Source organism: Metopolophium dirhodum, chromosome 7, assembly GCF_019925205.1.
Source record: "Metopolophium dirhodum isolate CAU chromosome 7, ASM1992520v1, whole genome shotgun sequence".
In the NCBI taxonomy this organism is placed as follows: Eukaryota; Metazoa; Arthropoda; class Insecta; order Hemiptera; family Aphididae; genus Metopolophium; species Metopolophium dirhodum.
Genome location: NC_083566.1, coordinates 23,889,590 through 23,904,375, shown reverse-complemented (window position 1 = coordinate 23,904,375; position 14,786 = coordinate 23,889,590). Strand labels below are relative to the sequence as shown.

Here is a 14,786-nt window from a genome sequence, read left to right as displayed (position 1 = left end):
CACTTATGCTTCTACTAGTTTAGAGAACACTTTAATTTTATCATTACGACTCCATTTATTCCTAATAAAAAAGTCTTTTTTTCTAAATTGTACATATGACAATAAAATGTATATAAAAATCTCGTGTCACAATATGAAAAATGTATGTCGCGAAACTCCTCGGAAACGGCTTGACCGATTTTCATGATATCTCGAGTGTATATTCAGTAGGTCTGGGAGACTGAAGTTAACTATTTTTCATACTCCTAGGACCAATTCAAAGAGAAGCTCAAACGGGGATTTTGAGATTTACGGTGGACATTTTTGTTTCTAAATGATTGCTATGGGTTTTAAAGTTATAATAATAATTATTATTATGGGTTGTCATTGGTTAATCGTTAGTTAAATTATTATTAATGACGTATTAGTGTTTCATTTGTATATTGGTTAATCAAGCACGCACAAATTGGATTGTCGCATATTGCATACCAATATGTAGCACTTATTGCGGTATTGTCGATTGTCCGCAATCCACCGCAAGTGGGTTTGTCTGCTTGATATACCGTTGCAACTTGTCTGCGATCCGACGTAGTCGGATTGCCTACCAGGGTGGCTGAATTGCACTTACTGATTATGAGTTACATATCCAAAAGGATTTGATCAATCACAATTGTTTAAAGAGTTGTCATTTTTTAAGGGCAATGAAGTGCACGGGATCAGCTAGTATATATATACAGGGTGATTCATGAAGCGTAAAACACTCATTATCTCAAAAAGTATTAATGTTTTTGAAAATATTTTTTTACATAGTTTCAAATTGTTAAAAAACTATGTTTTTATTAAGAAATTATATTTTTAAATATTTTTTATCTATATAATTTTTTAAGTTTTTTACTATTTTGAATGACAGCATAGAGTTTTAAATTCATATTCCAAAGCAGAATATTTTTCTAAGTATTTTGATTCATAAATATCTAATTTAGGGCGAGTAGTCTATGAGGTATAAGCATTTAAAGTTTAGATGAGCGGAGTGGAGTGGTATGGGGTTACCCCGCAAGTGTGTGTCCACTACTCCGCTTGTCTAAACCTTAAATACTTATAACTCATAAACTACTCCTACTAAATTCGATATTTATGTATTAAAATACTTAGAAAAATATACTGCTTTAGAAAATGAAATTAAAACTCTATGCTGTCATTCAAAAAAGTAAAAAACTTAAAAAAATAAAAGGATAAAAAATATTTAAAAATATAATTTTTTTAATAAAAATGTTGTTTTTTTAACAACTTGAAACTATGTAAAAAAATATTTTCAAAAACATTAATACTTTTTGAGATAATGAGTGTTTTACGCTTAATAAATCACCTTGTATATATAGAAATGTAAAACATATAATGAGAAACGATACAGGCTATCACTTATCAGTTACTTATCACTAATATAATTTCTCAACAAATCCATTAAAATAAAAAAAATTTTTTTTGTTATATCATCACTTTGAAAACAATTTAATCCCTAGTGACGGTGCTCCTTTGAGGGACTCAGAATTCAGCGCCCAGGAGAAATTTCCCCCATCGTCTCCCCCTAAATGTGGCTTGGATGTATACTACGTTTTTCGTATACAATGATATTATATCATTGAATTCAAATTTAATACCATCCTTTATACAGTGACCCACTTGAAACCTACTGTACAGCAGAGTGACATCTACTTAGTAACCCACCTAACCTAACCTAACCTTTTAGACGTGATATTATATATGTTTCAAAATATTACTAATACTAAGAACAACTTCTGAGGAATATTGGATAACATTTTCAAGTGTTGAATATTACCTTCATTTTAAAATTGTATCGTATTTAACAATAAAATATTTTGTAAATGTTTGTGCAACTTAGAAAAATTTGAACTGCAGACGCTTTTAAATAAAAACTGTAGTTATGTATTTTTGATATTTATGACTTCTGAGGAATGATGTATTAGATTTTCTGTGTTGAAGAGAGATTTGTAAAGTATTTTTATTATCATAGACTCATAAATATAATACAAACTCATTATTATAACTGAATAAAGTTATAAGGTCTTATTAGCCCTATTAAGATATTATTATAAGAAGTAAAAGACATTGTACATAACTACATTTAAAAGGCAAAATGATTTTCAATACCTGAAAATGTATTATACAAAATTAGGGTTATACTAAGGTAAAATATTTTATGTGAGAAATACAATGTGGTTGATTATTAAATACAATTATTGGTATATTGTAGTTGGATAATTGTTGTATTATATTTTTTATTTATGACTCGTATATTTTTTTTAACGATTGATATTTATTGATGGACTTTGAGTTAAATAATAAATTTAAAAAGTAAATTAATTTGCTTAACCTTGAATAAATATTGTATTGTCAAATCACAAATCACAATATAATTAATAAAAAAGTTTAAATTTGTTTTATCTGATATTATCAAACAGATTTAAGACCATTGGGTATTGCGCGTGTGAAAGAATAGGTTAAAAAGTACCCAATTTACATAAGCATAATACTTTTTAATTAAAATATCATTCTTTTGAATACGTTTTGGAAAAACAATTAACGTACCAAAAAACGTCTGTAGTTTGCTTAATTATTTAATCATGCTGGGAGTTGTAAGATAAGATGACATTGCCTTATGTCTACCTAGTCAAAGCTATATATTATACAATACATTTTGTAGTCTTAAGTAAGTTATAAAATCGGATAATAACAACAAAAAAAAGTTGGTATAAAACTAATTTTTTTTTTAAATTTTGTGTTTTTATTATATATTAAGTTTAAAAGGTTTATAATATAATGTAAAGTATTACAGTGAACTTTGACTTGGTATAAATACTATTTTTGCAACATACTTTTAATTATAATTAAATGTTATTGAACGCACCTCTTTATCATTTATGAACCAAGTGATATTTGCAGGTGGATTTGAGGGCGGTGATGAACAATTTGCTCTCAACTTCTCACCGAGTGAATACTGTGGCTTTTCAAGATGTAACTCTGGTTTGCCGTCCATTGTTCCTAAAATATAAATAATACAACTCTCATGTTATTTTGTTCACATAATAATGGACAATTTATATATTTGCTTATAGTTGGCCAATAAATGCTGTCTAATGTCTATACATACAGTTTTATGAATTAAAATATATATATATATATCGGAATTTAAATAAATATTTTAAGTTTGCTTGATTTTATAATAGAATGTTATTATATATTTATTCTACTTGTTTTTTTTTTAGAATATTTGTTTAAAAAATTAACATACTGTATAGGTTTACACATAAATGTCAAGAACAGTTAAAACGTTACAATAATATTAACAAAAATGTATTTATTCAAAAATTGCAATTATCATTTTATCAATCAATTAAATTTACATAAATAAATTTACAAATCATATAAGAAATAAATAAGTTGAGGCGTTGTATATAATTCTGAATTTATTACTAAATACATTTTAGCGTTTATAGTTGAAAATAATAATTTAAATAAATTAAACAATTTATTGTTAATGTATAAAAAGGCTCAATATTTGTTTTAAGTTTGTTACAAGTTTTCTATATTATAAATCTACGAGATCATACTAATACGTACGGACAACGTGCATCCAAGCAGCTACAATTTGTGTGTGAAATGTTGGCGCGTCTGCACTAACTTCACATCTGTACTTGCCATCCAATTCGGGCGTCACTTGTCTCAGCACCACTTGGTTTGGCCCTGATTCGCTGACCTTAAAAAAAAAAAGAAATATTTTTACATTTTTGTAGTTTAATTAATTCACCCGAAAAAAAGGTAGGTGTGTGAAAACTTGTGATGGCAACGAGCCACATGAAGTTTATCAGTTATTCCATTTGGCTGATTCTGGAAACTAGTACACTACACTAATTACATATGCTGAACTTACGTCTACGTTTATGGTAGCCAAAGGGAACACTCTTGTGTGTGGCAACTCTTTAGGCACATAACGGAAAAATTCCCGACGGCCTTTATACCATTTGACCGTGTACAAAGCTTCTTGTTCTAAGTCATAGTCACATCGCAGTATGGCAGTACTACCTTCTCTTATCGCTATTGGGACTTCGATGAATACGTCCTTGAGGCATGTGGCCATACCTGTAATACATTTTAAATTTAGATAATTTGTTACTTTTTAAGATAAGGTGATATAAGGATATTATATAATATAATCGAAAACTTGCTATAGATTTTATTTATAATAAATCTTTTATCAACACTGTAGTTTTAGTAATTTACTAATATTTTACTTATTCATTGTAATGAAACTCAATAATATACAAATTATTTCATAATCGCAAAAGATGTATAAATAAATCTACATTTACTATAATTTTCTGGTACAATATACCATATTCATTATACACAATTTTACTAGTATTTGTGTTTTAATGTAAAATTACTGAATACATTTCTTGTAAATATTTGCATAAGGTTTCAGACGTATCCAACAAGTACGTAATAAATCGAAATAACCACAATAATAAAAACCAACTGAAACCCTTTACCAATATTTGCAAAGGGTAAAGTTATATTAGCTAAAGGTTGCTAATACTATTGTCCCTTGAGAGTATTGTGAATGTGCAAATATGTAAAACCGACAACAGTTTTGGCGAGATGCCCTAGTGTGTAGCAGTTCGCCGATTGACTGGGTTGCCAATTTGAGAGGAGAACCGTATGCTGCTTTGGGACTTGCAGTATTTTTGTTTTTTCAAAGTCTGTTTTCAAAATTGTTGTTTATCACTTCGTATTTATTAGAATTGTTTTCGTTTACTGTCGTTAAGTTGTTTGGTATGTTTTCAGCGAATTGCAGGAAAGAGTGATCGACTGAGTTTTAATTTAAACATATTATATTTTCGGCGAAGTCAGTTAAAAAAATTTAATATTCTAAATTTGGTAAAATATGTTTTTTAATTAAAAAAATTTTGTTGACATTTCATTACAGAAAGATATTATCAATTTTAATGAATAAAATATTATTTTATTCAGTAAAACGCAATTTCAATTTCATGTAAAGGGTGATGATTATACAATTATGATTTTACCATGCATTTTTGTAATTAGTAATTATAAGCGGGGTTAAAATGGTTAAAATAAGTACTAAATTAGTTTATATATGTACTGACTATCATGGTAGAATTTTAAAACTTATCACTTCTATAGTGAAAAAAATAATAGCATTCCTTTTGTATACAAGAATAAATTCTAAATAATCGTAATAACTATACTTTGGTCGGCGAGAGAACCCGCCACGCACCGACCAAAACTGATTCTCCCACGCAACACCCTGCCTTAGGGGAACCGGTTCCGATATAAAGGTAACGAGGGGGGGGGGGGTGCGCAGAACCGGAAGCGTCTCTTGCTGAACAGATTTTAGGTACCTATACTGTTCAATGTTTTTTTTTTTATTGTTAAATTAAAGTTCTTTAAACACACAATTGATTACCAAGATTTATCTAGGTTCTGATAATTTTTTTTCTGTTTTTTACTTTCTTGATTTTCAATCAAGTAAGTATGATAATTGAAATAAAAAAGTCTGAATTTTGAAAACTTCAAGAATTTGTGTTAAATAGGAAAATAGTATAAATGTAACTCAGTAGTGATGAGTAGGTGGGTAATTTAGCTAGCTTTAATATAAAATATTAATGAGAGAGATTTGATATCACACCCAAGCGGTATAATGATTCGAATCCATAAAAACGTCGGCGTGAACAGTCTCAAAATTTCTATTTTTAGAAAGTTGGTTGATAACTCATTAAAAAGGGATCATCAACTAGTTACAAAATATGGAATTGAAATTTTTTAAAAAAAATTTTTTACTTTTTCATGGTTAAAAAAGTGTTGTTTTTTGTTAGATTTTCATTTAGCGAGGTAGATTTCCGAAACTGGAGAACGGATTTTGTTGTTTGGGGTCTTGTTAGATTCACATTGGCTAGGAGAAGTGCAGTGAAGATTTTCAGAACTTTATCTTAAACAAGTTAAGCGCCACGTTATTTTTCGGTGCATTGCCAAAAGCACTACGTGTACCATTTTTTGGTACACTTGTTGTTTTACGAATAAGTTTTTGTGTACCCTTATAGGTACACGGGACGTCTTTGCCTAAAAGTGTTAAATGTACCTCCTGTGGTAAACATAAATACGATTTTAACACAGGAAAATATTTCGTAACTCCCCAGACAAACAAATTTTCGACTAGTCCATTGAAATCTTAAAAATTCAATTTTTTAAGTAAAAAAAAATCAAAATAAAACAATAATAATTTTAAATAATGTATTTATTTCTAATAATATTATAAACGTGCGTATACGACAGCTGATAACTATCAAACGAAAGACAAAAAAACATTAAAAAAAAGCTTAATCTGTTAATACTACCACAGTGCAGTAAAGATTTTCAGAACTTTACCTTTAACAGTTAATTTAATACATGGCTGAAAAGCTGAAAAACATCAAAAAACGCCCAATAAAATGTGTTGTAATTTTTTTTAAAATTCCGTAGTGAATTAACTTTTGAAAGGTAAAGTTCTGAAAATCTTTTTTACACTTCTCCTAGCTAATGTGAATTTAACAAGACTCCAAACAACAAAATCCGCTCTCCGGTTTCGGAGATCTATCTCACTAAATGAAAATGAAAATGATTTTTTGTGAGGCTGTTCATATCGACATTTTTCTGGATTCAAATAGTCATACCGCTTGGATATGATATCAGTTAATATATTTCTAAAAATTAAAAACCAAGAAAGTTTATATGCCGATCTCTAACTTGGCAAGCGTTTTTAATCCCATCTCGATTTGCTGTTTGATACCACTCTAGTAACTCGCCCATCTCCACTGTACGTTTCTCAAGACGCATTAACAGCTCTTATCCTATTCAACCATAGCAGATAAACACACTTATTCTATAAAATTTGTCACTGACTACGCCGATAATTAGGCGATTCTCTCAGTTCACAAAAATCAAATCACCACATCTAACGAACTACAGTCGTATATCGTAATAAAAAAGGATAGTTAAAACTATCGAAAATAAATCCATCCACTTTTATTCACAAACACGAAATTTGCACCAAAATACATTTAACAATATCTTAATTCAAACCAAAGTAAATACAAAATATCTCGGAACATATTTTGACAAAAAATTGACCTGGGCCCACCGTACCCACGACACCAAACTCTAGCTTATTTATCGTATTCGTATTTTTAAATATCTCCTTAACCCAAAATCAAAAATCACGCCCCAGTGGGCGACGACATTGAACTAAATATTTATAAAACTTTTTTAAAACCAATTTAGATGTACGGCATCCAAATTTGGGGAACCGTGAAAAATTCAAACCTAAGTAAAATACAAATACAAGACACAACAAAATTGTTCCATTAATAACAAAAGTCCCTTCTATTATATCTAACTAAATACTATACTCAGACCTAAAAATAAACACAGTACTTGAAACCGATATCGAATCCTACACATTTTACTACAACTGACGCCTCAATAACCCAAAAATCCTAGAAAAAAATGTAACCAAAACTATCACGGTATTTGGTAACCCAAACGACTGAAAAGAAACCATTATTACGACCAGTAAGGCATCTAACCTAACTAACCACAACCTAAGAAACGACTGTCAGTTGGTGTATTTTAAATTAAGTAGTTAATACTCCAAATAAGTAATATAAGCATTATTTAATATTATGTATGTAAATGAATATCGGCATATCGGAAAGATAAGTCCCTGAAATAACTTGTCAAATGATCTATAATGATCTGATAAATTAATTTATGTTATAAAAATAAAAACTGTTTAAAATATTTATATATTTTTTGTATGTTATTAAAAAACATAATAATGAATAAAATTAGTTTTAACTGTTTAAAATAAAATCTTTAATCTATATGAAAAAAAAATTTTATATATGTATATATTATTTTCAAAAAAAAACATTTGTAACTAATTGTCTATTATTTATTATTATAAGCATTTCAAATTTAAGGTGCCTATTTAATAATAAGTACGTTTGTCATACAGTGGTGTACCCTTGCTCGTTGCTAAAACATACTTTAAATATCTCAGTTAAATGTTTTAATGAATAAAATACGCTATTATATTATTGAACTAATTAAATATATCAGTAATTGTAACGGCTTCGTTAAAATATTCAAAACCGTTGAAATTAACAGATTATTTTATAGTTAGTAAATTTATTGATTTTTAATATGTATAAATTACTGTTTAAACGATATAATATAGTATGAATCGCTAACTGCAGAAAGGGGACAAGTCCATTTTTATCAATTTTAATTGTATTATAATTGTACACTAACCACGTGTAAATACATCGTTTACTACAGAAAGGAGACAAGTCCGTCCGTCGAAACATCTGAAAATAGCACTTGAAAATAACAGTTTACAACAGAAAAGGGACATGTAATGATTTCGTATTTGTCTCTCCTGAAAAGTTATAAAAAATGGACCTTTTCCCTTACTGAAATTAGCGATTCAGTTATTTCAATCATAGTTTACAGAATATAAATCTATGGATAAATATTTATGTTTGAGAAATTATATAGGTAAGTATGCGTTTCAATAATTGAATATGCTACGAGACAATGAAAGTATGGAAATAATCGTCTTGTGTAGGGTACTTCGGCATAGAATAAGTCGCTTTTCGAATTCTTCTCAAGTGTATTGTCTTGTTTGTTGTTAAAAGATATATATTTTAAAAAGAAAACGTATTATTATAAAAAAACTGAGTGGAGCTCATTTACTGATGAATAAATCACTTTTCTTTGTTGATAAAAATCTTTTACAACATTTTGTTGACATAAATATTTATAACTAAAATAATAATTTACTTTAATAATTGCAAGTATTAAAGTTGTAAAATGTTTCTAATTTATAAAAAAATCTATTAATTCATTTTACAAGATGAGGCTAAAAATTATACTGAAAAAATTGATCCGAAAGTTGATTTAAGGGTCATATCAGAAATTATGATATTGGCGGTAATTATTGGATGTAGTTGTAAGATAAGGATTGGCAGTTACCGTCACTGTGCCAGGTCTTTATTTTTTCCTCATACACAATAACAGTTATAGTATTATTAATTATTATTTATTAAATAAATAAATAAAAAATATTTTATATTGTTCCATGAAAATGTGAGATACTTAAATATTATAGTTACCTCTTTAAAATTATATGATCGAAAAATTTTTAATTTCCGACGGTATTAGCTTGCTAAAAAATGGCCAACATTTATTTTTTATCAATTCTATTGCTTGGAATTTATCACAATCCTATCACAATTTACTGGAAAATGAAATAATTTATTACATAAAAAACAAAAATTACATAATTCAAGTACATTTTAATATTAGAACAATTCAAATCTTGAAAAATGTTGTGTAAACATTTTTTAATTTAATTTTATTAGTGTTGAAAAAAACAAAACAAATTATTGTAAAATCGTAAGCTTGATTGAAAATTCTTAAATTACGTATTAAAAAACAATCATATTCTTTCCATTTATATAATGTAATAGATTTTAATGGATTTTAATATAAATTAATTTTATTGTCATTATTAATAATTTAGATATATATTTTTAATAATTATAATGTATAGTTGTTATTATTTGTATCATAGAATATAATGAACTATAACATTTTTTTTTAATTTCAATTGATGAGTGTTTCAGACTAAACAATGAATAAAAGAAAAGCTTGTTAGCTCGTCTTGTACAAAACGTAATGTTTCTGAAAGGACCCAGAATCAAGATAACATTTTTAGTTAGCATTGTAAAAACATATCTTCTTATAAGATAACAAAAACATTAAAACATTTTTTTTTTGTCTGACTTCTTACTCCTAAGCAATAATAGCTTATATAATGGCTGCATCCGAATTGGGTCCGGAATTATTTAAGGTAGTTACCTACTATACAGTTGAGTTCCTGATTATATTTTAATATATTATACTAGTTGGGTGGATTGGTTTTAGTAATACATATAAATATACTATATTGCATATTTTTAAAAACAATTATCACAGAGCAGTTTACAGTTGACCTACGCAACGGTAATTAGTCGAACTGGTTAGATTATTTTTGCACGTGCAGATTTCAAAAAAAATTGGGTCGAAATGTAATTACGTCAAATTTAGATGAGTCGAAATAATGTACCTATGCGTCTTGAGTGTAACTGACCACATCCATTAGACTAGCGTCCAAATTACAGCGGTAAAATGACACGATACCGTGTAGTACTTACCGAAAATCATTTGGGACCAAACTAGTACACTACCTGTAGTCATCCCTATTCTCAGAGACCCAAATTAGATTCGATGATATTAAAAATACCTAACTATAAATTTACCTACATTATAATCGTCTTTTCACGGTCAGTTAACGATCTAACAATAAATTTAAATTAATTTCCCTTCAGTTACTGATGTAACTATAAAATATGAACTCCAATTAGTTAAAACAAAACTGGTAGATGGTTAGTTTTTCTCAAACGACAATTGATCAAAGAATTTTTATGAAAAAAAAACCATATTTGGTTAGAAAAACACACTGATTTACCTAGGTTATTTTAGGACACTTTAAAGGGTTTTTCAACTTATTGATAATCCAAAAACGACAATAATTTACAATAAAAAAATTATAATATGGAAAATATAAATATTATAATAAACACTTTTTAAAATTACACTTTAGGTTAAAAATTATATGCACAGAGAACTTATGGTAAGTATCCTATATTTTTTAGTGGGATTGCTGCTCTCATACATTTTTTACGTACCAAATCCTATTATCAAGTATCGAGGAGTTTGGCTCCCTACGTGGGTGCAGTATTAGTCAAAAAAGCATATAATATGAACGAAAAAATGAAATAATAAACGATAAATATACTATCAAGTATTAACAAGTGTAATATACACGAAAAAAATTAAAAATTAAAAGCGGTAAGAAGATGAGGGCACACATGACTAATAACGACAATTATGTATACAGAGTGATTCACCAAGCATGCCCATTTTTTCGTTTAATAATGAAATTATACAAGTTTTGATTTTTAAAATTTTTAAATATACTCAAAGACCATTTTTTTTAAATTTTTGAATTTTTTTGTAGAACTTAAGGTGTGTCTTGTAGCAGCTTTAACTTCTGTTTTTCACTTTTTCAAATAGGAACTCCTCTTTTCGAATATAATTTATTTATCAGATAATTTAATTTTGTCTATTAAGGATAATAGATTCATTATAATTGGTTTGTAAGATTTGGGGATTATGGTGATTTAAAAATGTTGGTGACTAATATTAATTTATCAACATTAAGATTTTGTAAAAATGGTCCAAGTATAAGAAATACTACACGCAATATTTTTTATACTTTTGTAAAACCACTTTTAAGGACTATTATCCTTAGAATAAACATTTTAATAACTGAGAAACTACTCGTCCGGATTTTCAAAAAAACTAACCACTAAATAATTTTCAGTAAAGAGGGGAGGGGGGAGGGTTCTCATCCGAAAAACAGAAATTTGTATAGCTACAAAACATTTCTTTATTAAGTGGTAAAAACAGTTTCAAGACTTTCAAAATATGGTCTTTAAATATATTTAAAGATCCAAAAATAAGATTTTGAACAAATGCATTTTTAAAGAAAACAGGGGATGCGCATGGTTGATGAACCACTCCGTATATACATATATTCACTAACTGATACGATAATGATACACAAGGTATATCACAGCGATTCGTGACCTTGTTTGCATATGACGTCAAGCATATGGATCGATGGATATATTATATCAAATTATCAATATAATATCATAGTCGTTATTGGTACAGAATTGTTCTATCGGTGGACGGAGACTTAGCTGTAATAACGTATATTTAATTTATTTATTTTTATTTTTATTTATTCTTCAAGAAGATAATGGGTCCCATGGAATAGGTTTATGAGGGGGCTCAATATAAAATACCTATGTCCGTATGCATAGTTATTTTATGTGACACACACATTGACTATGCATACTGGCATAAGTATTATAGCCTATAGGCATACACTGTCTCTGCTCAGAATCGTTTCTATTATTACTATCTATTTATTTATTATTAACATAAATTAGTTTTTCTTCGAATACAATTATTTATCATTGAACTCAAATTTAACGAATCAATAATCACACTTTACAGTAATATACTTAATGATGCGGTGCACTCAAGACCAATTAGGTATGGTATATAGTAAAGCAACTTCCCAGGTTTTTTGTGTGGGAATGTTTTAAAAGTTTTATAATATGTATAGTACTTGATGTATAGAAAATTCAATATAAATAAAAATCTTTCACCTAAACACATGGAGGATGGCTTGGTTTCGAGAAAAAACTTTAATATTATTTTTGAGCTTTTTACTCTAAATAGTATCTGAGAATTTATGATATAATAATTATTGTAGATTTAATTTTACAGTTTTATTCCAATTTTTTCATACAATCACTTAAGTATGAAAATTAAATTTCGAACACAAAATTTTGCATTACCATGATACGTTTCGGAAGAAATTTTAGCAAACTAGTTCTCACCCAGCATCATTTATCTCCTAAATAAATTTTTTTAATTTTATTTTGTTTTGTTATTGATTGGTAAACCAAAATTAAGAAATAAGCTAACCATTTATATTTATAACAATTCATCGAACAAAGAAACGTTATTTCAGAGGATAAAACAATTGCTATGAAACAATAACTATACTGTAGTAGACAGTAGTAGTAATTACAATTTCTAATACCGTTCGCTACCCACCCGCACATCGATGTACCGAATTTGCCTATACAACGCGCCGGCTAACTAATATTAAATTACCAATAATATTATAATAATACCCAACAAAAACACTCCACCGTACTCCGTGTAAAAAATCGCTAAGTATAAAAAAACACGGCTCTAAAAGTTGTGATATCATTTTAAAGGTCTTTGAACAATATATATCATTTATGCTCAAATAGCCTGCTTAAAAATTGATAGTAAAATCAAGCTAAGTTCAATATTTTAACAGATTATTTTAACATTTTTAACATAAATGATATCTATTGTTTAAAGACTTAAACAATACCTTTAATATTACACCACAACTTTAAGAGCAATTTTTTATACTTAGTGTTTTTTTTACACGAAGTATAGTGGAGTGTTTTTTTTTGTATATCACTAATTTTTATTTGTTGCCTTATCATTTCGGGAACATATTGGTTTTACAATGATGTTTTTTTTGTTTTTGTTTTTTTTTGTTTATTGGTTGCTATAGGTGTCAAATAGTGCATTGTAAGGCGGGCCGCGGGCGGGGAATATTATCTAATACATTTTTGAAAATACGCTACAATAATATTTAATTAAATTGGCTATAACTCTGTTGATATTGTCCAAACAATTTGAAAACTACACCATGCACTTTTACGTAAAATTTCCAATTAGATTATTGTATTTTAAAACTTTATTATTTTACGACAAATTTCCTAGGCTTACTAAAGAAATTTATTTCGTAAATCGTATTGGTTGCTATAATATCATGGCCCAGCAGTTAAGTGTGTGTGTATTTTAAAGCGATATTTTCTTTTTATTTTATGGCACTTTTTTTTTATACTAAGCAAGACCCTGCCTGGTCGTTAGATATATATAATATGAAAGGCACCATGGCTAAATATATAGTTCTGATCGCAACTTTTTGATGCGCAAGTGTCATAGCCACCACTGTCAGTACATATTATCACTTCGATTTACAATACAAATTATTAATGCCGTGGCTAAATGAATTTAAAAATCACTACCAGCTGAGATTCCTTTCCATGATTTAGCATGCAACACTAGTACCTGCGCAGCACATTGCGAAAATGCGTCTCAACGCGATCATACTAATATATTTGGCCATGATAGGTACTATATAAATACACCAAGTATGAGTGCCGTATAAACTATTAGCGATAAGTAACATGATATTTATAAACATATTATATCATATTTGTATTTATATTATTATATTATATTATAATAACTTGGGATTTTAATGCCCTAAAAATCTCAAAATATGTCCTTAATAAATTCAAAATTGTCCCAAAAAAATGAATTGTAAAAATAACTTTGAATTTCATATAAAAATACATTCATCGCTTCGCTCAGAATCTAAAATATATAACAAACATATTTTTGTTTTTTAAATAGTATTTTAAATAAGTATTAGTAGTATTAATAAAAATTGAAAAAAATGTTATGAAGATGGCTAGAATGCTAGATATCATCAACTTTTACCATAGACGTCGCCTAAACTCGTTATTATCTTTTGTATTGTTTTGACATTTCAACTATTTTCCAATAATATATAAGAATTACGAGTACCTACTTTATAAACTGTTATATTTATATAAAAATCATGAGTGTACAAATCTTAAAATAAAATTTCTAATTTATATTTTTTTTCCAAAAATACAAAAAAATGCTCCAAAAACTCTAAATTGCTCTAAAGAATTAAGAAAATGAACTCAAAACTAAAATTATCATTCAAAAGTACGTAAATCAATTTTTGACAATACGAAAATCGCACAGTTCATTTTGAAAAATAACACAAGGTACATCATCCTAGCCCTAATAATAACATTATTATACTTGTACAATGGACATTGGCTTGAAAAAAAAAACCAAAGAAAACCATAAGATATGTTAAAAAGTGTAATAATTAATTATTA

The 14,786-nt window shown here is 27.8% G+C and overlaps 1 protein-coding gene across 1 annotated transcript in view; it reads right to left on the bottom strand.

The window, feature by feature from the left end:
* Positions 1 to 14,786, bottom strand: part of LOC132948845 (uncharacterized) — a 112,342-nt gene that overhangs the window by 13,616 nt on the left and 83,940 nt on the right. The window contains exons 2-4 of the mRNA XM_061019505.1: positions 3,929 to 4,137; positions 3,619 to 3,754; positions 2,906 to 3,039 (exon numbers count right to left, since the gene is read on the bottom strand). Coding sequence (XP_060875488.1) covers positions 2,906 to 3,039; positions 3,619 to 3,754; positions 3,929 to 4,137 — 479 coding nt within the window. The remainder of the gene's footprint in view (positions 1 to 2,905; positions 3,040 to 3,618; positions 3,755 to 3,928; positions 4,138 to 14,786) is intronic.